Source organism: Saccopteryx bilineata, chromosome 5, assembly GCF_036850765.1.
Source record: "Saccopteryx bilineata isolate mSacBil1 chromosome 5, mSacBil1_pri_phased_curated, whole genome shotgun sequence".
Lineage (NCBI taxonomy): Eukaryota > Metazoa > Chordata > Mammalia > Chiroptera > Emballonuridae > Saccopteryx > Saccopteryx bilineata.
In genome coordinates, this window is record NC_089494.1 from 75,045,328 (window position 1) to 75,068,656 (window position 23,329).

Consider the following 23,329-nt stretch of genomic DNA (forward strand, 5'->3'; position numbering starts at 1 on the left):
AAAGGAAAAAAGAAGAAGGAGGAGGAACAGGGAATTTGAAGCCAAAGAAGCTTCTAGCTGGCCTTCTCCAGCTTCCTCAAAAATCCCATTACCTCACATTTACCCCAGATGCCTTTGTATTATGTGCTAACATAAGAACAGTCTTCTCTTGGGAAACTTAAAGACTCACTTCAGAAACATTCACTAGTTTATTTATATATTAAAGAGTGAAGTCCCACTGGCTCCCTGCCTATCATTGTGCCAGTTGTTGGGGAGACAAAGGTACAGCAGTCGAGATGTCCCTCTGAAAGTCAGGGTGAGAAGCCATACCGGATGCATGGCCTTCACCGCCAAGAGGAAATCGGATTTCTGCCCTTCCCCACCAGGTTCAAATGAAAGAAGAAATGACAGTAGCTTTTCCATGGAGACAGGGGGGTCTCAGAAACACTGGCCTCAGGATTCAAAAAGCTTTGGAGAATTTAGACAGAACTTTAAGAACAAGTAGAAAATGTAGTGGTGAAAGGAGAAAGATTCATTTAGATCACTCACATAATAATGAAAATAAGGGACAACCGTCTTCTTTTAAAATTTCAAAATTTCCCATTTTTATTTTCATCAAATGGAAAGCATGTATGGATGCCTACCCCATAGTCCCAGGCTCTCCGCTTTGACCCTAGCCTACTCCCCATCAACTGGTTCCTTTTCTGTCCTCCTGCCTCCATTTAATGTTCCTCATCTGCCCAAGCATCACTCCTCTTCTGGTGTGAAGATGCAACCAGGCTGACAGTGGAAACTGAGCTCCACTCCTTCCCCTCACTTCTGCCAACCCCAAAGGGAAACACATAGACCAGGGGTAGTCAACCTTTTTATACCTACCGCCCACTTTTGTATCTCTGTTAGTAGTAAAAGTTTCCAATCGCCCATTGGTTCCACAGTCATGGTGATTTATAAAGTAGGGAAGTAACTTTACTTTATAAAATTTATAAAGCAGAGTTACAGCAAGTTAAAGCATATAATAATAATTACTTACCAAATACTTTATGTCAGATTTTTGCTAAGTTTGGCAGAATAAATCTTTAGAAAACAACTTACTATAGTTAAATCTGTCTTTTTATTTATACTTTGGTTGCTCTGCTACCTCCCACCATGAAAACTGGAATGCCCAGTAGTGGGTGGTAGGGACCAGGTTGACTACCACTGACAGAGACCTTGTTTCGAGAGGTTGATAGAGGGGATCATAACAAAAAGCAAACAAGCAGAAAACTATGAGCAAAAAGTGACTGAGGCTCCAGAATTTCCAAAGTAAATTCTGTTTGATCTTGCTTCATGATTTATAGTTTCTCAATTTCTAGATCCACCTTTGTGAATTCATTTGTGGGAAAAAAAAAAGTAGGAATTATCTGCTCTCTTCTTGAATCCTACTGATCATAGAGTTTCTCACATAGTGATGAGCAAACACTCAATAAATGTCAGCTGTTGTTTTTCTACAATTTCTAACATGGAGCCATTACATAATAAGAATTTGACTGTGTTCTTCATCCTCATATATGTATATACACAGATGACAACTAGGCCTTTCTGTGGAATATATTTCAATTTCAACAATATTCTTAATTGTGAGAATGGGGGGGAGTCTATATCTTTATTTATCATCCTTGTTCCTATTTCCCACTTGCTTGGATCAAAAACAACAGATATTCTGAGAAACTTTTGTTTGCAAGGTACTCATAGGAGACATGAGCACTTCTGAAGAACAAGTGAAAGAAAATAAAAGAAGAGAAAAAAGATAGAGATGGGGGAGAGTAGAATGGAAAATAAAGTTGAATGAAAGAAAAAGAAGAAGGGGTAGGCAGTATGGACACATCCTAATGGCTCCTGGGCACAGTCACCAGCCCCTCTCAGAGAAGGAGAACCACTTAGTCTGGCCTCAGATCTCCCTGAAGTCCTCTTGTCTACCTTTACGCACCTTTTCTTTTATTGTTGTTGTTTTGGACCTGCTGTGTTTTATAAAAATTTGTATTAATCACCAATTATCAAAAATCAGGAGATTTCTCATTATAATTTAGATATTTGGCTTCTCTTTAAAGATTAGCTCTGGCCACATTGGGGCTGTGGTAATAGTTAGCTGAGAAGCAGGTGTCTTTAGATGGGCAATGCTTTCTCCAGTTTGCCACAGACCCTGCAGCTTTCTGCTTTATTATGCATAAGATTCCATATTTATTTACAATATCTGCCAGACTTCTATAAATATTGGATTGTTAACCTTTGTACTGAAAAAAAGGTATATGATATCTCCTGGTAGTAAAAATAATGATCTACCAAATATAAAAAAACAAAGATTAGTTTCCCATAGTCATCCATTATCCACAGCATCCAGTCCACTGTGGCTCTTGGACCCTTGGCTTATTTGTCCAACAATTATTATTGCCTTTCAAATATCAGCCATTGGTCTAGGACATAAATGACAAAGTCTCTACCATTAAAAAGAACAGTTTGATAATAAACAAATAAATTAACAAAATATTTCAAATTCTTAAAAGTCCTCTGAAAAACAACTGGAGTGAAGATTTTGTTAGGTAGCTAGGGTTGCGATTACAGGATACCACAGACTGGGTTAAAAAAAAATTTATTTCTCACAGTTCTGAATCCTAGAAGTCTAAGATCAAGGTGTAGACAGGTTTCACTAAAGGCTTTCCTTTTTGTTTGTAGATGCTGTCTTCTTTATGTGCCCTCACATGGCCTTTTGTCTGTGCAAGTGCACTCCTGGTGTCTCTTCTTCTTTTTATAAAAACACCAGTTATATTGGATTAGGGCTCTGCCATTATGATTATGTAAAATTAGTTACTTGCTTAAAGGTCTTAATTTCAAATCCCAGTCGCATTGATGGTCAGAGCTTCAATCTATGGTTTTTGTAGAGACACAATTCCATTCACAACCAGGGTGCTTAATGGAGACTTCTCTGAGATAATATTTGAGCTGAGATTTTAATGACAGGTAGGACATAAGCTGTGAGGTAAATCCTCAATGAAGAGGAAAAGTAGGTACAAAGGCCAGAAGCAAGAAAGTGTTTGGGAAGTTCAAGGAACAAAAGGGGACTGATAGCTGTGAGGCCAAAATTATGTAAACAAATTAACACAGGATAATATGCATATGCATATATATATATATATATATATATATATATGATTATAGGCAAATACAGGGTGGAGCAAATGTAGGTTTACAGTTTTCATATGGAAAATAATATAGTAATTAAATAACAATATAAGAAGAAGCTGTGTTTCGTGTACTTACAACTGTAAACCTACTTTTGCTTCTTCACCTTGTGTATAAATTACAGTGATTGCTCTAGTCATGGTTTATATGATCCATTTTAGGAGATACATGAAATCACAGACAATTTAGATAGAAAACAATATTTTGTAAGAGGAAATATCATTTAGAATGTCTGTATTTTAGGCATAAATCCATTGTTGCTATTATTGTTATAGTTACTATTACTTGTACTATAACCTTAATAACCATTTTTGAAAAAACAAGATATATGTGAGATTAAATCATTTTCAAAAAAGATCTGGGCCCTGGCCATTTGGCTCAGTGGTAGAGCGTCAGCCTGGCATGCAGGAGTCCCGGGTTCGATTCCCAGCCAGGGCACACAGGAGAAACACCCATCTGCTTCTCCACCCCTCCCCCTCTCCTTCCTCTCTGTCTCTCTCTCTCTTCTCCTCCCGCAGTCAAGGCTCCATTGGAGCAAAAGTTGGCCCAGGTGCTGAGGAAGGCTCTATTGCCTCTGCCTCAGGTGCTAGAATGGCTCTGGTTACAACAGAGTGACACCCCAGATGGGCAGAGCATTGCCCCCTGGTGGGCGTGCCAGGTGGATCCCAGTCGGGCGCATGCGGGAGTCTGTCTGACTGCCTTCCCGTTTCCAACTTCAGAAAAATAAAATAAAAAAAAAACAAAAATAAAAAAAGATCTGAATATGTTTTTAAGGCTTGAGATTTTCCCAGTACCAACATTTAGAACTGTGAACCAGATGCCCTCAAACATCTTAAGAGTTTTAAGCTTATTTATTCACTGTTCTTTTGGAGGAAATATGGGGAAATCTAAATGGTTTTGAAAGCTCAAGAACATAAAAGAGCTTTTGAGTTGAGGGTAAATAAACCAACTTTGTAGATTATATTTCTCTAATTTGCACTTGAATTTTAAAGTCACAGAAAATGAGACCCTGGCTGGATTGCTCAGTGGATTGAGCCTTGTCTTGGCATGATGAGGTCTTAGGTTCAATCTCTGGTCAGGGCATGAATGAGAAGTAATTAATGAGTCCACAACTCAAAATGAAACAACTAAATGGAACATCAAGTTGATGCCTCTCTCCCTTTCTCTCAAATTAATAAAAAAAAGGTTTTTTTTTTAATCACAGAAGATGTATATTGGCAAGCTTTCTTTGAGTTTTGCCAAATTATAAATAATTTAGAAAATATTCCAAATCTCTGGATGATTTCTATAATGCAAAGTTTACCTGTTTCTAATTTCCTAAGCAGATTGTGTTGCAACTTATACCAGAATATTTAGTTATTGATACACCTGGAGAAAAACATATTCTAAAGCTCAAATCAGGGATCTGGAATCAGAACTAAAAGTTGTTAAGAAGAAGAGACAGTCATACAGAACTTTAAAATATAGCAAAAACTAACATAGGCACACATTGAAATAATATATTCATAAGATAATGAAATACTAATTAGTCATATTAAATTCATTGCTTATTTTAAGTGGAACAAATAATATATTATTCATTTTAGTATTCTGGTGAACTAAGAAAAATTATGTAGTATAATCAGAAAAACTTTTAATCCTTTTAAACCTTTATTCCTATTAATAATAAAAAAATAAGATTTCTTAGTGTCTAAATTAATTTTTTCATACAGATTAGAATTTTATACTTGGTAGAAAAACAGATGTGATAATACTCTTTAAAAGAAAGACTTTATGTCAAAAATTATATAACTTTGATGAAACATATAAACTTCCTGAAATATACAAACTACCAAAATTTACTCTAGAATATATTAAAAATATGCATAGAACCATAACAACTACAAGGATTTATTTAGTGATTTAACCCCCCCAAAAAAAAACCCCACAAAAAACAAAAAGCAAGCAACAATGAAAAAGACCTAGGCCCAAATGGTGTCACTGATAAACTCTACCAAACATTCAAAGAGAAATTGTTACCAATCCTTGAAAAAAATTTCCAAAAAATGAAAGAGAAGAGAGCACTTTTCAAATTCTTCTATAAAGCCAATATTACTCTGATGCCAAAACCATACAAAGATATCACAAGAAAAGAAGACAGACAAATAATAGGTACAGATCATTATCTCCTATGAATATAGATAGAAAGATTCTCAACAACTGGAATTTTTCCAAAGAATACAAGGTTGGTTTAACAGCCAATAACAAACTACTATAATAAATCATATTAAAAGGCTAAATACAAATACCTCATGATTATCTCAGTAGACATAGAAAAAGGAGTTAACAAAACCCAGCACCCTTTTATTGTAAAAACACTCATCAGACTAGAAATAGGAGGAATTTACTTTCTTTGATAAAAGGCATCTACAAAAAATGTACAAGTGACATTACACTGGTGAAAGATTCTGTGCTTTCCCCTAAGATCAAAAACAAAAAAGCATATCTGCTTTCATCATTTCTGTTCAATATTTTATTGGTGATAGTAGCCAGGGCAAATAGGTAAGAAAAAATAAGTAAAAAGTATTCAGATTGGAAAGAAAAAGGTAAAACTACCTTTATTTGTAGATTTCATAATCTTATTTATATAATAGCCTAAGAAATTTACTAAAGAACCACTAGAACTAATAAACAAGTTTAGAAAAGTTGCAGGACACAAGCTCAATACATAAAAATCAACTGTATTTCTATACCTTATCAATAAACAATACAAAAAGATCTAAATAAATTGGGATGAATCCTATGTTTGTGGATAAAATTTAATATTTTTAAAGATGGCAATACTTTCCACCCATATCTACAGATTAAGTGAAATCCATATCCAAATCAGAGATGACTTTTTTGTTGAAATTGACAAGTTGGTTTTTAAATTCATATGGAAATGCAAAAGACGCAGAACTGCTATCTCAAAAAAGAACAAAGTTGGAAGAATAACTTTCTTCTTTCAAACTTAACTATAATGTTTACATATAGACAGGGTGGTACTGGCAAAAGAATAAATATTTAGATTAATGAAATAGAATTAAGAGTCTACTTTATGGCTGATTGATTTTCAATAAGGGTGCCATAACAATTTAATTGAACAAATGGTGCTGAGATGATAGATATTTACATGCAAGAAATGATGTTGCACTCACTTTTTCACAGCATGCATAAAAATGAACTCAAAATGGATAAAAGACCTAAATGTAAGAGCTAAAACTAAAACTCTTTAAAAAAACCCATAAGGATAAATCATGTATTTGGCTTAGGCAATGGTTTCTTATATTTGACCAAAAGCACAAGCAAGAAAAGTAAAAGTACATAAATTGGACATCATTGAAACATAATAATTTTTAGTTGCAAAAGATACTGTCAAGGAAGTGAAAAGACTACCCAGAATTATAACACAAAATGGGGGGAAAATTGTTTGTGCATCATTTATATAATTAGAAATTTGCATTTGGAATATATAAAGAACTCTTACAAAAGCAAATAAGCCAATATAAAAATGAACAAAAGATAGACATTTCTCCAAAGCAAATATACAAATGACCAATAAGCATATTAAAAGATGCTCATTATCATTAGTCATTAGGAAAATGTAATCAAAACCACAATAAAGTACCAATTAAAGTACTAATTGGGCATTTATTGCTGCCTACCTAGTGAGAAGGGTGTTGACCTTGGTGGTGCAGTAGGAATCGAGAGATTTTGGTGGTAGAGTTACCCACCCTGAGTGTTGGACAAAGGCAGAAAGGGAAGAGGGAGGTCAGAGATTACTCCCAGGTATTGGAATTGAGGAACTAAATGGATGATAGTGCCATTGGCTTGGAGAAATCTGAATAAACAACATGGAATATTTTTCTTTGTAGCTTTATATAATTATTTTATATAAAATGATTTTGAAGTGCTTATGAGATATGCAAGAGGAGGTGATAAGGAAGAAGTTCGCTATCAAGGTCTGCAGTTCTGAGAAGAAATCCAGTGGGGGTCAGGTGTGGCAGTGGTGGCAAGGGTAGAATGAAATGGCTGAGGACTGTGGCTCTTCCTCAGGCCCTAAGGGACAGCAGTGTGAACCACAGTAAAATTTAATGTAGTAATTAGAGAGAGATGAGCTGGCAGAGGAAACTCAGTAGACCTACATTTTGAGAAATATTTATTCTATCCCCCTGTTGTGTGTTTGGTTTTTGACTTCATGTTTGTTTAGTTTATGCTGTTGTTGTTATTTTATTACACATGCTCCTTCACTTTAAATCAGGGGTCCCCAAACTTTTTACACAGGGGGCCAGTTCACTGTCCTTCAGACTGTTGGAGGACCAGACTATAAAAAAAATAGGAACAAATCCCTATGCACACTGCACATATCTTATTTTAAAGTAAAAAAACAAAACGGGAACAAATACAATATTTAAAATAAAGAACGAGTAAATTTAAATCAACAAACTGACCAGTATTTCAATGGGAACTATGCTCCTCTCACTGACCACCAGTGAAAGAGGTGCCCCTTCTGGAAGTGCGGTGGGGGCCGGATAAATGGCCTCAGGGGGCTGCATGTTGCCTGTGGGCCATAGTTTGGGGACCCCTGCTTTAAATCATAGTCCAGTGATTGAGTGCCCAGCCTCTAAAAGCAATTGGAGCTGGATTTAAACCCCAGCTCTATCATTTATTAGACAAGTTATTTTGCCTCTCTAATTTTCATTTCTTAGTTTGTAAAATGGAGTTAATAATAATATATATTTATCTCAGAGAGCTGCTGTGAAGGTTTTTTTGTTTGTTTGTTGTTGTTTTTCTTCATTTTTCCGAAGCTGGAAACGGGGAGGCAGTCAGACTCCCGCATGCGCCCGACCGGGATCCACCCGGCACGCCCACCAGGGGGCGATGCTCTGCCCATCTGGGGCATTGCTCTGCCGCAATCAAAGCCATTCTAGCGCCTGAGGCAGAGGCCACAGAGCCATCCCCAGCGCCTGGGCCATCTTTGCTCCAATGGAGCCTTGGCTGCAGGAGGGGAAGAGAGAGACAGAGAGGAAGGAGAGGGGGTGGGGTGGAGAAGCAGATGGGCGCCTCTCCTGTGTGCCCTGGCCGGGAATCGAACCCAGGACTCCTGCACGCCAGACTGACGCTCTACCGCTGAGCCAACCGACCAGGGCCTGCTGTGAAGGTTTAATGGGACCATGCATGTAGAGCACTTGGTACTTATATAACCTGAATAAATTATACTACTTTCTATGAGTGATCTAAAGCTAACCCAGATCCATTTTTCCCCCAATTGTCACCCTCTGACCAAATATAATATTTGTCTTTAAATAGTAAATTCCACACCCTAATATTTCCTACATTTGCCCCTGTGGTGCTCACTCTAGAAACAAACATGGCCGGATGCAAGGGCTGCAGCCGATGCCTCCTCATAGACAGGGTGTCTGCAGAGCCAGCAGAAAGACACGTATGGTGTGCCGGGAACCCACCTCACCCTCTTTGCTGGGGCTTCATCCACATCAGTTCTGAATCAAGAATAGAAATGAGAACAAAGGGACCTGTCAGCCATTTGTGTGCCCACTTTAATAAGCCATATTTTCTTATTTAATTTGTGATAAACATTAGAGCTCATATCAGATGCCTCTGCTCTGACACTTATTCCCAAATTTTCAATACTAGAAAATTAAATGGCAGACATAGAAACAGAATCTTAATAAAGGATAAGCATGGAGTTTTAAGAAAGAATTAGAATAGTGAATCATTACTTGTGAATCATTTCTGTGAATTGTAATTTCTTGTATTCCTAATTGAAAGATTTTTCAGCTTTGCTTTAATAAGTTGAAATGCAAATAATTAAAGTATAGTTAATTAGAGTGTTTAAGTGGTGTATGAGGAACTGTGCTGAAGATGGGCCAAACTGACTGTAAAACACTGTCAGGAATTAAGTGGTAATCAAGTAAATGTCAGTTACATATAGAAGAGAGTTATGTTTTCAGAATTCATTTCTACTTCTGCTCAAATATTTAAAGTTCAAATATTATACCTGTCAAAACTAAACTTTTAAAATAATCAAAAGATTATAATTCAATATTAAAACATTATTTGAAAAATATCATGGAAATCAATTTATTCATACAATAATTATTAGTGAAATCTTTTTCAGGTGATTGAACTTGTTTAGTGTGATTGATGCCATGGAGATACATTTTATACTGATTCACACACACACACACACACACACACACACACATTGAAGACATTAGAAAATCAGACCCCCAATGCTTTCCCTATAAACTTGCTTTAATCTAATCGGGGCCAAATTAGTCCCCTTGCTTTTTCTCCATTCTTTCAAGGATTAGCAGAGGAAATATACTTAAAGAAGAACCCATTTGGACATAACCTCAAAAGACAGTGAGCAAGAAGATTGAATAGGGGTAAAAACATTATACAATAGAAGACCATTAACATTCCTTGAAACCTGTGATTAACACTATTATGGGGAGTCTATGTTCAGGAGCTATGGACTGCTAGGCAGCCCCTGCCCATCCACTTATCAGGAATGTATAGGCATGGGGCGATTACAGTGGTAGGCACAGTGGTACTATGAAGTAAAATTCACTGAGTAGATTCAGTGAAATCACTAAATTTGGATTCTTTGTAGAAGAATCCCCTGGAAGGATCGGCAAAAATGAAAACTACCAGGGCATCATCCCCAGAGTTTTCTAAACAGTCGGCATGAGCTAAGGACTAGGAATCTGTTTTTCAAACAAGTATTCCAAGTGACTCTAAGAACTCACTTTTAATACATTTTTAAATGAGAACTGTTCAGGTAGAAGAGGGTATATGTGAAATTAACAACATGGACAGGAAGGCAGAGAGAAAGGGCAGGTATATCTTTGGGGAAAATTAATAAAAATAAGTTAACATAAAATCTGTTAAGTTGATTAATTTTTTTATTCAACAAATGTTTATCATGTTTCCACTATATGCCATACATTGTCCTAACAACAGGGCATATACAAATGAGAAAAATCAAACACCAGTTCCACTCTTATTGATAAAGACAATTCCCTTTTACAATTCCCATAAATATGGTGACAAAACATTTATATTCAATAAATTGAGCTAGGTGTTGAGACAGCAATAAGCCAATAGCACTTTCATAGAGCCCAATGAAGGTTATTTCACTTGTTGCTGATAATAGGGGTCAGGATTTATAGTGTAAACATTATTATGTTTATAATCTTTCTAAATATATAAAGAACTAGAGCTTGGATTAAAAATTCTAAGTAAACTTTATGTTTTAGAACTCTGGATATGTGACCTAATGCAACATATCAAAGCAGACATATTATTGCATTGATAAACATTTGGTCATTTTCAGCAGAAAGAGAAAAATGACTAATTTAAATCATTTCTATTTGATTTGGTATCATTCTGAGCCCAGCCTGACTCCAGCATAAAGCTCACACTTTCCAATCCTCACCTGTACCACACAATGAGGTTAGGAGTATTCACCTATCCCAAATCTGTGCATAAACCTTAGTTCTGCATAAATGTAGCTGGCTCCTCTGCATATATTTTCTGTACATTTCTACTTCTTGGGGGCTGGTGGGGCTTATTATCATCATCATAATTAGTAGTACAATTAATACATGATTAAAATTGCTATACAGATCATTTGAGTCATAATGTGATATATGCTAAGTTCTCTATATAGATTATTGGCATTTATAACTACTATGAATACATTTAAAATAAATGACTAACTAGGAAGTAATATGAAATATACTCTCTTGTAACTTTCCAAGATAATCTAAATTAAAGGTTATAAGAGTAAATAACCAATACTTGAAATCTTTTTGAAAAATCTGGTAAGGATCAACATAATTACTAATGCTATAAAAAAAAGAAAATGAGTAGGAATAAGTACTTAAAAGATAATTTTCAACGATTGTTTTTTTAATAATTTTATTTATGGAAGTTCTGGGTTCAATTCTTGGTCAGGGCACACACGAGAAGCAACAATCAGCTTCTCTCCCCCTCCCTCTCCCCCTTCTCTCTCTCTTCCCCTCCCACAGACAGTGGCTCAGTTGGTTCAAGTGTTGGCTCTAGAAGCTGAGTGAGAATAGCTTGGTTTATTTGAGGATCAGCCCCAGATGGGGGTTGTTGGGTCATCTTGATAAGGGTGCATACGGGACTCTGTCTCTCTATCTCCCCTCCTCTCACTTAAAAGAAGAAAAAAAAATTATTTATGCATATATGTGATATTAGTACTACTGACTATATTTATGATGATTGTGATATTTCAGTTATAAAGCTGCAGGATGATCAGAATGTTCCAAGTACAACTGATAAATTTTATATTAGAATAAAAGTAAATATTAATTATACATACTAATAACTTAATCTGAAACAGCTTTTTTCCCCAGACTGTGATTTTAGTAGATATTCAAAAACAATCACGAAAAATTTCCATTGGTCAAATTAGTTTGGGAAACACTGATCAAAAATATTTATTTGAATAATACTGGTAACCTGACCTGTGGTGGCACAGTGATAAAGTGTTGACCTGGAATGCTGAAGTTGCCAGCTTGAAACCCTGAGCTTTCCTGGTCAAGGCACATATGGGAGTTGATGCTTCTTGCTCACCCCCAACCCCACTGCCTTCAAACTCTCTCTCTCTAAAAACAAATAAATAAAATCTTAAAAAAATAATAATACTCATAAGTGATTACAGTTGAGATTTCAAAATCAAATGTGGTAGAACTGGAAGATATGATCAACATTTTCTAGTCCAGTCTTTTATTTTATAGGAGAGAAAGCTCTGAAGCCAGAGATTGACTTACCAAAGCCATACAGGAAATTAGCAGTAGGACAATTCTATATATATGGGCACAAACCCAATCTGTCTATCCCTCCATTCATTTATCTTTCCAAACTTCATTTCATGTATCCATTTATTAAACAAATATTTATTTAATCACTCTTACATGCTAGACACTAAGAATATGTTGATGAGTAAAGCTAGGCATGCATGGTCTCCAACCTTGTCATGACTGTTTTGAGAATACAATGGGAGGTAGAGAAATATTAATAAAATAATCACTCAAATAATACATACATGATTACAAACCAAGACAAATGCTCTTAAACAAAAGAAACATGGCCTAGGATAATATATAACAAGGGAGCCAGACCTAAACCAGGGGGTCAGGAAGGGCTTCCCAGAGAAAGTGACCCTCATATTGAGTACTGAAGTCTGCATAGAAGTTATGAGAAGAGAGATGGTGGAAAGAGGTGCCAAAGTCCTATAGAAAGCAATTAATATTTGAGAAACAGAAAGCTCAGAATATTTGAAGTCTAGAAAGCAATAAGGGAGGGCAAGAAGGGGCTGAAGGGATAGGTCACTCACTAGGGACTATTGTTCAGAGTAACATTTTTGGTCTTTATCCTAAGAATCAGCTATGAAAGAGTTTAGCAGGAAGATAAAACTCTCATCTTCAACAATTTTATTTTTACATGGGAAAATACCAGATTCATAAATGCTAGTCAAGGTATAGGATATTTTTCCAGGTTTTGATTCTGTAAGTGATAGCTTAGAGAAGGGGTACAGTGGGTGAGATAAAGAACAGCAGTATAGTCGTTTCTTGCCATATGGTTCATGTGGTTCACCAGATTTTAAAATTGTGTATGTCTAAATTTGTATTACAAATTTTTTGCTATATCATGGGATTTTTATATATTTATTATTTTAATTATTTTTGCCGCAAAGTAAGTGTGGAAAGTTTAATAACAGTATGGGAAAGGTTTATAAGAGTGTAGGGAGGGTTTATAAAGCCCTAAAATATATATATATATAAATAATAAAATAAATATAAGGTCACTACCTTGCGGATTTGCACTTATTGCGAGGGGTTCTGGAACCTAACCCCCGTGACAGAGGAGGGACCACTGTATGGGCATGAAGGAGATTGGAAGTTGGTTGTCATACTATTCATTTGGCACATCTGACTGTTTCAGGGCTTTGAGAATAGTCATGTTTGAAAAACACAGTTGTTTGGGAGGATTTAAATATAGGTAAAATTTGCTTATGGTTAAAAGCTACATTAGGTTAGCTTTTATATGCAAAACCTCTACTCTTGGAATTTTTAAGATTATTTATCTAGATGATGAGGTTTTCTTTTCTTCTGGTTCACTTTCTGCTTATAACAATCTGTAGACAAGATAAATAAATATCTCTGTTCATTAATGACCCTCTTGAGACATCTGATGGTAAGGATTCAGGCTGATCTCATCTGACCAACTGGGATGCTAAAATACATCATTGCTAAATCCGTAGAAAACCAAGCCAAGCTTATGTGAGGAAATGCAGTCAAGTCTTAAGAGGCTAGGTTTTCAGTCAGACTCATGAGGTCTTTGATCCCACCTTTGCAAGGCTTAGAGTTGTTGAACCTCATTTTAATTATCTTCTTTTAAAAACCTGACAATTCTTTGTCGACTGAAGAATAACATTCCCACTGTCCAGCATTGTCCTCCTCTACACCCTTCATACCCCTCAATGTTTTTCCACCAGTTTTCAGGCAATCTCACCACCTGTCTAAACCTGTTACCCTGTCTATAAAAAAGGAGATAATACTTATAGCTTTTATGACAGGAATTAAACAAGTGCAATGCAAATGATAGATTTTTTTTCATTATATAAGAAAGAACAGATGAGATAGAGGCTTAAAATTTAGAGTTACTAATCTTCTTTTTTAAAAATAATATGTTTTCTCCCCCCCCCCCAGTTCATAATTCTGAAGAAAATACAAGAGCACTCACACTGAAAGACATTTTAAATGGGACATTTTCTTATAAAACATTTTTTCCAAGTTGGATTTCAGGTAAGTGAATTATTTTTTTTCCCTTTCGGGTTTTTAAAAAATGTATGTTTTTTTGTTTTTGTTTTTAATGCTAATGTATTTCTATGGTAACAGAAACTGTATCAGTTAAAATGGAAAAAAAAGAGCAATTATTTAGATAAGTGGCCAGCAATGCACTTTTAACAGAACCGTTTAGACCAGATTTACCCCCAAATAATGAGGCCAATAGGAGTTTAGCAGAAAAGTAAAAGTTGAGAACTGTTAGAATAATCTGAACATATGTTACAGCTTTTCAGAATGGAAGATAAATACTTATTTAGGAGAGATCATGAGAATTTTACCAAAAGAAAAATCCATTGTTAATCTGAAAAATCACAGATATGGAAAAATCCCATCCCAACAACAAATACTTTAAGGGCTACAAAATTGATATTTATATATAGTTTTGTAAAATGGGATATTGTCAAATAAGTTTAATCAAATAAGTAGTAAACTCAAACAAATTATTGATCACATTATAGTTTGTCTAAAGTGCCAGTAAACAAAATTGAATATTTTTATTTTTCTCTTTAGAAAATAAAATGCACATAAAATAGGTTTTAAACTAAATCAAGACCCTGGCTGGTCAGCTCAGTTGATTAAGAGCATCATCCGGAAACAATGTTGTGAATTGGATCTCCGGTTAGGGCACACACAGAAAGCAACCAAAAAAAAAAAAAAAAAAAAGAAGCACAGACTGAGTGGAACAATAAATGCTTTCCTTCCCCCTCCCCTCTCTCTCCCTTCCTCTCTCTTTCTAAAAATCAAAAGTTAAGCCATGGCCAGATAGCTCTGTAGTGTTGTCCTGGAGCACAGAGGTTGCTGGTTCTATTCCCCAATCAGGGCACATACAGGAGCATCTCGATGTTCCTGTCTCTCTCTCTCCCTGCCTCTTTCAAACAAAACAAAACAAAACAAAACACTAAACTAAACACAACCCATTCTTTATAACAAAAGAAACTTACCGTTTAAAACTATTTTTCTTCTTTGTAACACAAATAAATTTAATTTTATTTCTTAGCAACCTGAACTGGTTAGAATAGGGCTGCTACTAACAAATAGGACATCTTTGTGGAAAGTAGAAAAAGTATTCTTTTCTCCCTTCCACCATTAACTTATTATTTTAAGTCTGATAAAGTAATATGTACTGGACAAAGAGGGAAAACAAAGTAAGTCTGTGAAATAAGAGAGGTTTCTCTTTGTTATAAATATATTTACAGTTAAGGGAGATTATTTCAAGTTTTGTTTTTCTTCTTGTTTAAAGGACAAGAATATCTCCATCACTCTACAGATAATAATATAATATTTTATAATATTGAAACAGGAGAATCATATACCATTTTGAGTAATACCACCATGGTATGTATCCACTGTCATTTCCTCCTCTGAGAACTTTGTCAGCTCTTCACAGATCAAGAAAGAGTCCAAACTCTTAGCAACTGATCTGGACCCAACTTGTCTTCTCAACCCATCTCCACTATAGTTCTCCCTTAATTGTCTCTTCTAGTCACACTAGATTACTGCCCTTCCTTCTTCTGAATCACTTAGCATCTTCCTTCCTTTGTGGAAATAATTTGGTATGAGATAGAAGTTAAGAACTCAACCATTATAGTTAGGCAAAATGAAGTTCAAATATTTGTTCTGTTATTTATTAGATATGGAAATTTGGGTAAGGTTCTACACTGCATGAACTTCACCATACTTCAGTTTCTTCTGTAAAATAAGAATAATAATACCTCTCTGGATTAAAGTGACATTTAAAAGTGCTTAGGATAGTCTCTGACATAGAATAAATATTCAATAAATGGTAGCGATGTTGTATAGGAACATGCTACTCATAGTCCTCCTGGACTCTTAATCATCCTACTTCCTCTTCCCTCAAGAACCCACTAACTTTTAAAGCCAAGCTCAGATGACACTGTCCTGCTCTGTACAAGCAATTACTCTCATTTGTATTCAATCACTCCTTCCACAATGTTTTATAATGCCATATTTCTATCTCTTGTAGAACTAATTTGTAATATGAGTTACTTATTTACAAGTTTAACATTATAAGCTTCTTGAAATCACAAAGTATATCATTAGTATCCTGCTCACAAAAATTAGGGGATATTTTATAGCTTCATATTCATTTTGAAATATCTTTTAATTTTTGTAAGCAGTATATATATTCCTTCCATAATGTCTAGTAAATTTCTATGTATACAGTAAGTACTACATACACATTTTAAAATTGCATTGAAGATACATATATGCAAGTAGGATATACAAAAGGTATGATATTCTGTTAGAACTACAAATTAATGTGGCTCTGTTATCTTTTCTGCATTCTAATCAATTTTTTTTATAATTTCAGAAAAGTGTGAATGCTTCAAATTATGGCTTATCACCCGATCGACAATTTGCATATCTAGAAAGTGACTATTCAAAGGTATTGACTATTTAATTAGGGCATATCTCATTATATCTTCTACCAATCCACAGTTTGGCTTATAAATATGAGAGGACGCAAGAGTCTATTTTTATCTCTAAATATTTAAGAAGTTAATGTGGGCTCTAGATTAGGTCAAAAAGCATACCTGAAACATATACAAATAATTTAGCTTACTTGTCCTGTTATCATCAAGTAGTAGAAACTACTTTCCTCTGCATAAAAGCACTTTGTTTGGGGGCACTGATAGTCATCAGAAACAGGCGAATTATCCTTTTATTTCTGAAGCTATTTGATATCGTAATGATTAGTTAATTCCCACAGTGTAACCTCATAAAATTTTATTATTCTTTAAAATGGAAAAATTAAGATATAACTTGTTTAACTCAGTTGCTCGAGCAAGATAATATGAGGTCAGTGGTGGACCAGGGTTTAAATCTGTGCCTTTGAATGCTTAGTGTAGGAGAATCCTAGCAAACCAGACCATTTACCCTTATTTAGCTTTCTCTTTCTGATTGATGTTGTAGGGTAAATTAATCAACTTATGTTTTCTATTTATACATGTTCAAGATGCTCTTTAGTTTTGCAAATGGGCAAGGAAAATTACTATTGAATACTTACTTTAGATCAAGAATCTTTAGTTTTAACTGTCACTTTTCATATCCTACATGAGATGCAACACTCCCTTTATATTCAGAAGGAAAAGTCAATCTTGCCCCTTCCTGTTGTTCAGTCAACTGATTATTTTCCAGAGGACCACGTCCTCGTACCAGCAATCTCCAGAAAAACATGTTTCAACTTTCTAGAGTTTCTTTGCCAGGAATTTGAGTGCTCTTTTAAGAAACAAAATCCAAAATAATACCTGCATTTTTTACTAACCACAATATAAATATACTTGTGAGAAAAAACAGTTTGTTAAAGAGCAATTACAAACTATATCTCTCTTACTTATTTCTTCCAATTTCTATTCATTAAAAAAAAAGCATACTCAAAGAAAGGAAAGCATTTTGCAATAAAACCGTATGTTGAATGAACTTCTTTTTACCTGGTTTTAATGATTATCATGATAACCACTTACTCAGGAGCAGGATAACTTTTATAGGCCACAGAAATCATGGCGATTTACTTCAATCAAGGGAAACTATACAGGAAAATTATTAAGATACAGTGTATCAAAGAAAAGCTTGTTGTATTAAGAAGTGTCTTTTAATATGATTCTAATGGAGTGAGGTTTGAATCACTGCCCAGTTCTGGAACTTGGACAAACATCCACAGTAAAACATTGTAAATGAAGTCTAATTAGGAATTGAAACATGTCCTTCCTAGTGCCCTGTGAAAACAGTCCTTTCATAATTCTGACCTTTGAGTTGAATGATCTATGATTATGCATTCCTGATATAAGCTTTTAAAAAATTAAAATTTGTCTTTGTCTCTCTTCTTTCTGACAGCTTTGGAGATACTCTTACACAGCAACATACCACATTTATGACCTTACGAATGGGTAAAACTTCATGTCTATTTATGAATACTACTTAAATCTAATATATAGACTTTCTCATTCCAAACTCTGATTTGAGGTTACATTATCTTGTTATGATCTTAGTCTCGTTCTTCTTTCCAATATAGGTGCCCCCATAAATTAAGAAATTCAAGGAAATATTTCTTTGCAATATTCATCTCTTTATTTGGCTAATATCTTGCATTTTTATATACTATATAATTCCCAGTTTTGAACCACAAATTAAAAATATACTATTTATGGAAATAAACATATGTAGTAGAAGTACAAAACATGCATGGAAATGGTGCAGTCTTTTTAGGAGGGTAGCTACTTTATTGGAAGGAGGCAGAAAGGAGGGAGACACAGCTTTAGCTGTATCTGAATATATACTGTTAGTCTATTTTAAATTAATTATTTTTGCCCTGGCCAGTTGTCTCAGTAGTATAGAGTTGGCCTGGCACATGGATGTCCTGAGTTCGATTCCTGGTCAGGGCACACAGGAGAAGTACTCATCTGCTTCTTCACTCCTCCTCTTCTGGCTTCTCTCTCTTTTTCCCTCTTCCCCTCCTACAGCCATGGCTTGATTGGAGTGAGTTGGCCCTGGGCACTGAAGATGGCTCCATGGCCTCTGCCTCAGACACTAAGAAGAGCTCAGTTGCTGAGCAAGGTAGCACCAACCCAGATGGGCAGAGCATTGCCCCTAGTGGGCTTGCCAGGTGGATCCCAGTTGTGGCACATGCAGGAGACTTTCTCTGCTTCCTGTCCTCTCACTGAATTAAAAAAAATTAATTCTTTTTAGAATTGCAAACTGTTATTATCTCAAATTTAGATGAATTTGTCATCTATTATTTTCTTTCTTTGTATGTTTAACTATTTGAAATATTTACAATTTCAAAGAGGAAAATATAAATGAATAAGTCAGTAAGCAAAGGGCTGAGAAAGAGAATTCCTGACTGTAGGAATATTATGTAAAACCACAAAGAGAATGGAGAGCATGGAATGTTCAGGAAACTCAAAGTAGGTCAGCTGCACTCAGGTTGGAGCAAGGCGTGCTGACTACTGGGAAGTGATATAAGGTTGGAAAGGAGTTGTGGGCCAAATAATAATGAGGAAACCATTAAAAGGAGTATATGTTTCATTCTGATGAAAATAGGGAATCACTGAAGAGTTTTAAATGGGAAATGACAAGATCATATTTGCACTTAAAAAAAATCACTTTGACTAAGAATGAACAATGAATTGGTGTAGTTACTGAATATGATATTCTATTTGTGTTACATAAAAAAAATTATATGTTTTGAAGAGGTATTTAAAATATTATGATCTACTCCCCCTTTCTGCTTAGCAAGACCACAAAATTTTTTTTTAAATATCTACTTTTTTTTTTTTAATATTCAGAAGAGAACTCTGATCTCCTTAAACTTCAAATTTAGAAATAGGAACTGGTACTAAAATGGAAACTAAATTTATCTAATGCACTCTGAACCTTTCACTTCTCTGATGTACTTTGTAACTAAATTCATTTGGTTTATTGAGAATCTACTTTGTGAAAAGTACATATTGGAGGATATAAATGAGCTCAATCTGCCAATCCCACTCTCCAGAACATTTAGACTAGTGAAGTGAAAACCTACTCTTTCAATACAATTAAGAAATTGTACAGAATTAACTAATGCCTTAAGAAAGGCATTAATCATTTTCTTATTTTTTATTTTAATCATTTTAAAATTCTCCAAGACTACCTAGTTAAGGTTCATCAAATTAAATAGAATTCCAAAAATCTAAAATATGGCAATATTGATATTTTAATCATGGTATGGGTAATTTTTAAGGCCTAGAATAATTTTAAATATTTAACTTTCATGCAGCGAGTTTAATCATACCATTGTTGTTGAGGTTTTTTTTTTTTCCTTCATAACTATTAATTTGCCAGATTGGGAGTTTTTTGGGGTGGGGGTGGTGTGGATAAAAATATGATAATTTCAAAAGTGAGAGATGACAAATTTATTGGGATTCAAGATGAAATTGAATACCAATAACCCCAAATTCTCCATGTGCCTCGGAAGAGTCTATAAAAATCTACCACATTAGAAAATGAAGATGGCTTTGGTTTCAAGCAAGGGAAGGAATACTGAGGAGATGACAGACTCTGGAAAGGAGCCTCCTCCACTTTCCCTCAGATTGTTACTTATTTAGAAAACACAGGAAGTGGCAGCTGTGGTGACTTGCCAGTCCTGAAGAGACAGCGTGCTGAGATTTTTCAGCTGGGTACTGTCTGCATAACTGCAGAGATGATTCCACAGCATATGGCAACACAAGGTAGTGTTACAGTGAACACTGGCTTGAGACAGAATTGTAAACCAGATAAAGAATGTTTCTCTTTGGGTCATTCCTTTGCCTGTGTCCCCATATGTCTTTCAATATGTTCTGGACCTTCCAGGGGCCTGGTGCTCATAAACTGCTCTCTGGCAGTCAGTATTCCCATGGCAGTACCATGGTCTTTATTCTCCTGGGGCACCACCCGTTCTCCACACTCAAAACTGGTCTGCCCAGTGCCATGCCCCCTCACTGTTTGCTAGGCATCACGCTGTATGACCTAATAAGTTAAATCAAGATGAGGTATGCTACAAGTATTCAGTTTTCAAAGTTTAAAAGAATTACAAATGTCAGGTGTATGTTAGGACCAGGTTGATACTGTTTTGGAGAGGGAAGCCAGAAGTGTTCTTTAGGCTTCTCACATTATACCTTGGAGATAGGCCATTTGTATTGTTTTGTTTTTAGAATTTTTATAAGAGCTTATTTGAGCCAAACTAATGACATATGCCAAGAAAGCAAAATTTTAAATATTCCCTACTTTGCTTTGTATTTCCACAGAAGCATTCTTTTTAAAAAATTTATTGGGGTAACATTGGTTAATAAAACATAGGTTTCAAGTATACAATTCTATAATATGTCAACTGCATATTGTATTGTGTGTTTATCACTCCAATTCAAGTCTCCTTCCATCACCATTGTCCCCTCTCTAGCCTTTTATACCTCCCTGACCCCTGTTCCCCCCTGGTAATCACTTTAATGTTTTCTGTTTGTGAGGTTGTTTTTTTCCTTAATCCCTTCACAATTTTCCCCTAGCCCCCAACCTCCTTCCCCTCTGACAGCTCTCAGTCTGTATTCTATTTATAAGTCTTTTCGTATTTTGTTTGTTAGTTTATTTTGTTCATTAGATTCCACATAAAAGTGAAATCATATGATACTTGTCTTTCTCTGACTAGCTTACTTCACTTAATATAAGCTCTCCAGGTCATCCATGTTGTCACAAAGTGTAAGGTTTCCTTCTGTTTTATGGCTGTGTAATATTCCGTTGTGTAAATGTTCCACAGATTTTTTTATCCACTCATTTACTGATGGACACTTGAACTGCTTCCAAACCTTAATGAAACTATTAATATAATCTTCAATAAGATAATAAAACTTAAGAATGGCATCCTATGACTCTTTAACACATTAAAATTTGAACACATTCTTGCTGAAGAACTACAAAAGTTTGACAGTACAAGTCAGTCAATTGAGTATATGCAAGGTGACACTAAAGGTAAAGTGAGATTTTTGACCAACAGGATATTTAAAGTTTCCCCATGTATGTAAGACTTTGCAAGCTTAAGGCATACTGCCCAGTATGCGATCTGTTCTTCAGTTTAGATTGAGATCAGATGTTCCTTTCTGTTTCTGATTTCAAGTCAGATCCCTGGGGAGATTGTCAAATGGTATCTTATTTCTAAAAATTCAAAATGCATATGCATTCACAGAGAAAGGGTTTGTGAATGGGAATGTACATGAGTCCATATTAAACTTCAGCTCGTCTACAGAATTTTAGAGCTAGAAGGCTCTTCAGTGACCATCTTAGTCTGGTGTGTACAAATGAGGGTTAAAGACTTGAAGTTAATTTGGGGGTCAGCTAAGAACAATGTGATTTTTAAAAATCATATCATTTCTTCAATCTCACATTTATTTTCTATAAAATAAGGGAGGTCCATGGTAATTTCTAGAGATATTTCCACTTTCACAGTCTAGAAATCTTTAATCTGTTCACTCATTATTAAGATCAGAAAACAGAAACTCGGAAAAATAAATGACTTCTTAACAATTAGTGAAGAACTCAACTACTACCCCATTTCTCCAGCCCCAAGTGGCCACATTCTTTCTGTTATGTGTGAAGAAGCAAGAGGATGACCCTTCATTTTTATTGTTTGATAATTTTTTTCTGTTTATACAGATTTTTCTCTTTTGCATTGAGCAGCAAGGTTAATTTATTTTTTCTTTCTGCTTTCCTTTCCTTCTAGAGATTTTGTAAGAAAAAATGAGCTTCCTAGTCCAATTCAGTATATTTGCTGGTCACCTGTTGGGAGTAAATTAGTAAGTGTTTCAATTATACAAGCATTTAATCATAAAAATAAAAGAGGAGCCATTTGATTTTGGCCTTTGTTAAATTTCTTTGCCCAGAAGAAAAAATATATTTATTACTATTTTTTAGTGCTTAAAACCGAGGAGAGTTTTGATAAATTGAAACCCATCTGAGATTTCCGCAATATCTCAAGCTCATGGATAGACTTCTTTAAATATCGCAGTCAGAAACTTTATCCTTATACTCAGCCAGAACGCGTTGTGCCAGAAAGCTCAGGAAAAATATGGTTTTCACAAGTTTCTCAGACTAGCTTCAGACAACATGAAATTTTGTCCAAGCTCTTATTTAAGGACTCTAAATAAAGATTAGATCTGGTTAGCTATTAATATTCAGAGATTTATTTTACTTTCTGTAAATACATGTAATTATTTACTTGGGTAATAAAACCATTAATGAAATAGTAGAGTTTATTCTTGTTTTGATAGAGACTTTAAAAACCATACCTGATAATGTGAGTTGGTTGGGTTTTTTGACCTATTAAAATGATATTTCAGTTTGCATCTGAATTGATAGTCTTTTAAAAGGTGTTAAGTGAGTAACACAAATATGGATATTTAATTGCATTTCTTATGGAATTTCCCCTTATTAACTGGCTTACCACCACTTCCAGGCATATGTGTATCAAAACAATATCTATTTGAAACAAAGACCAGAAGACCCACCTTTTCAAATAACGCATAATGGAAGAGAAAATAAAATATTTAATGGAATCCCAGACTGGGTTTATGAAGGTAAGTTGTATTTTTTTCTACTGTTGCTGTTTTAATTAAAAATAATTGCATACATTTAGTAACATTTCGATGAGTGGTATGTCACTGAGATGAATGGAGGCATTTCTGAAAGCT

General features: G+C 35.0%; 1 protein-coding gene across 1 annotated transcript in view; it reads left to right on the forward strand.

Moving 5' to 3' along the window:
* Positions 1 to 23,329, forward strand: part of FAP (fibroblast activation protein alpha) — a 74,900-nt gene that overhangs the window by 2,600 nt on the left and 48,971 nt on the right. Inside the window, exons 3-8 of the mRNA XM_066279434.1 lie at positions 13,980 to 14,075; positions 15,358 to 15,452; positions 16,450 to 16,524; positions 17,973 to 18,025; positions 22,363 to 22,435; positions 23,095 to 23,215. Coding sequence (XP_066135531.1) covers positions 13,980 to 14,075; positions 15,358 to 15,452; positions 16,450 to 16,524; positions 17,973 to 18,025; positions 22,363 to 22,435; positions 23,095 to 23,215 — 513 coding nt within the window. The remainder of the gene's footprint in view (positions 1 to 13,979; positions 14,076 to 15,357; positions 15,453 to 16,449; positions 16,525 to 17,972; positions 18,026 to 22,362; positions 22,436 to 23,094; positions 23,216 to 23,329) is intronic.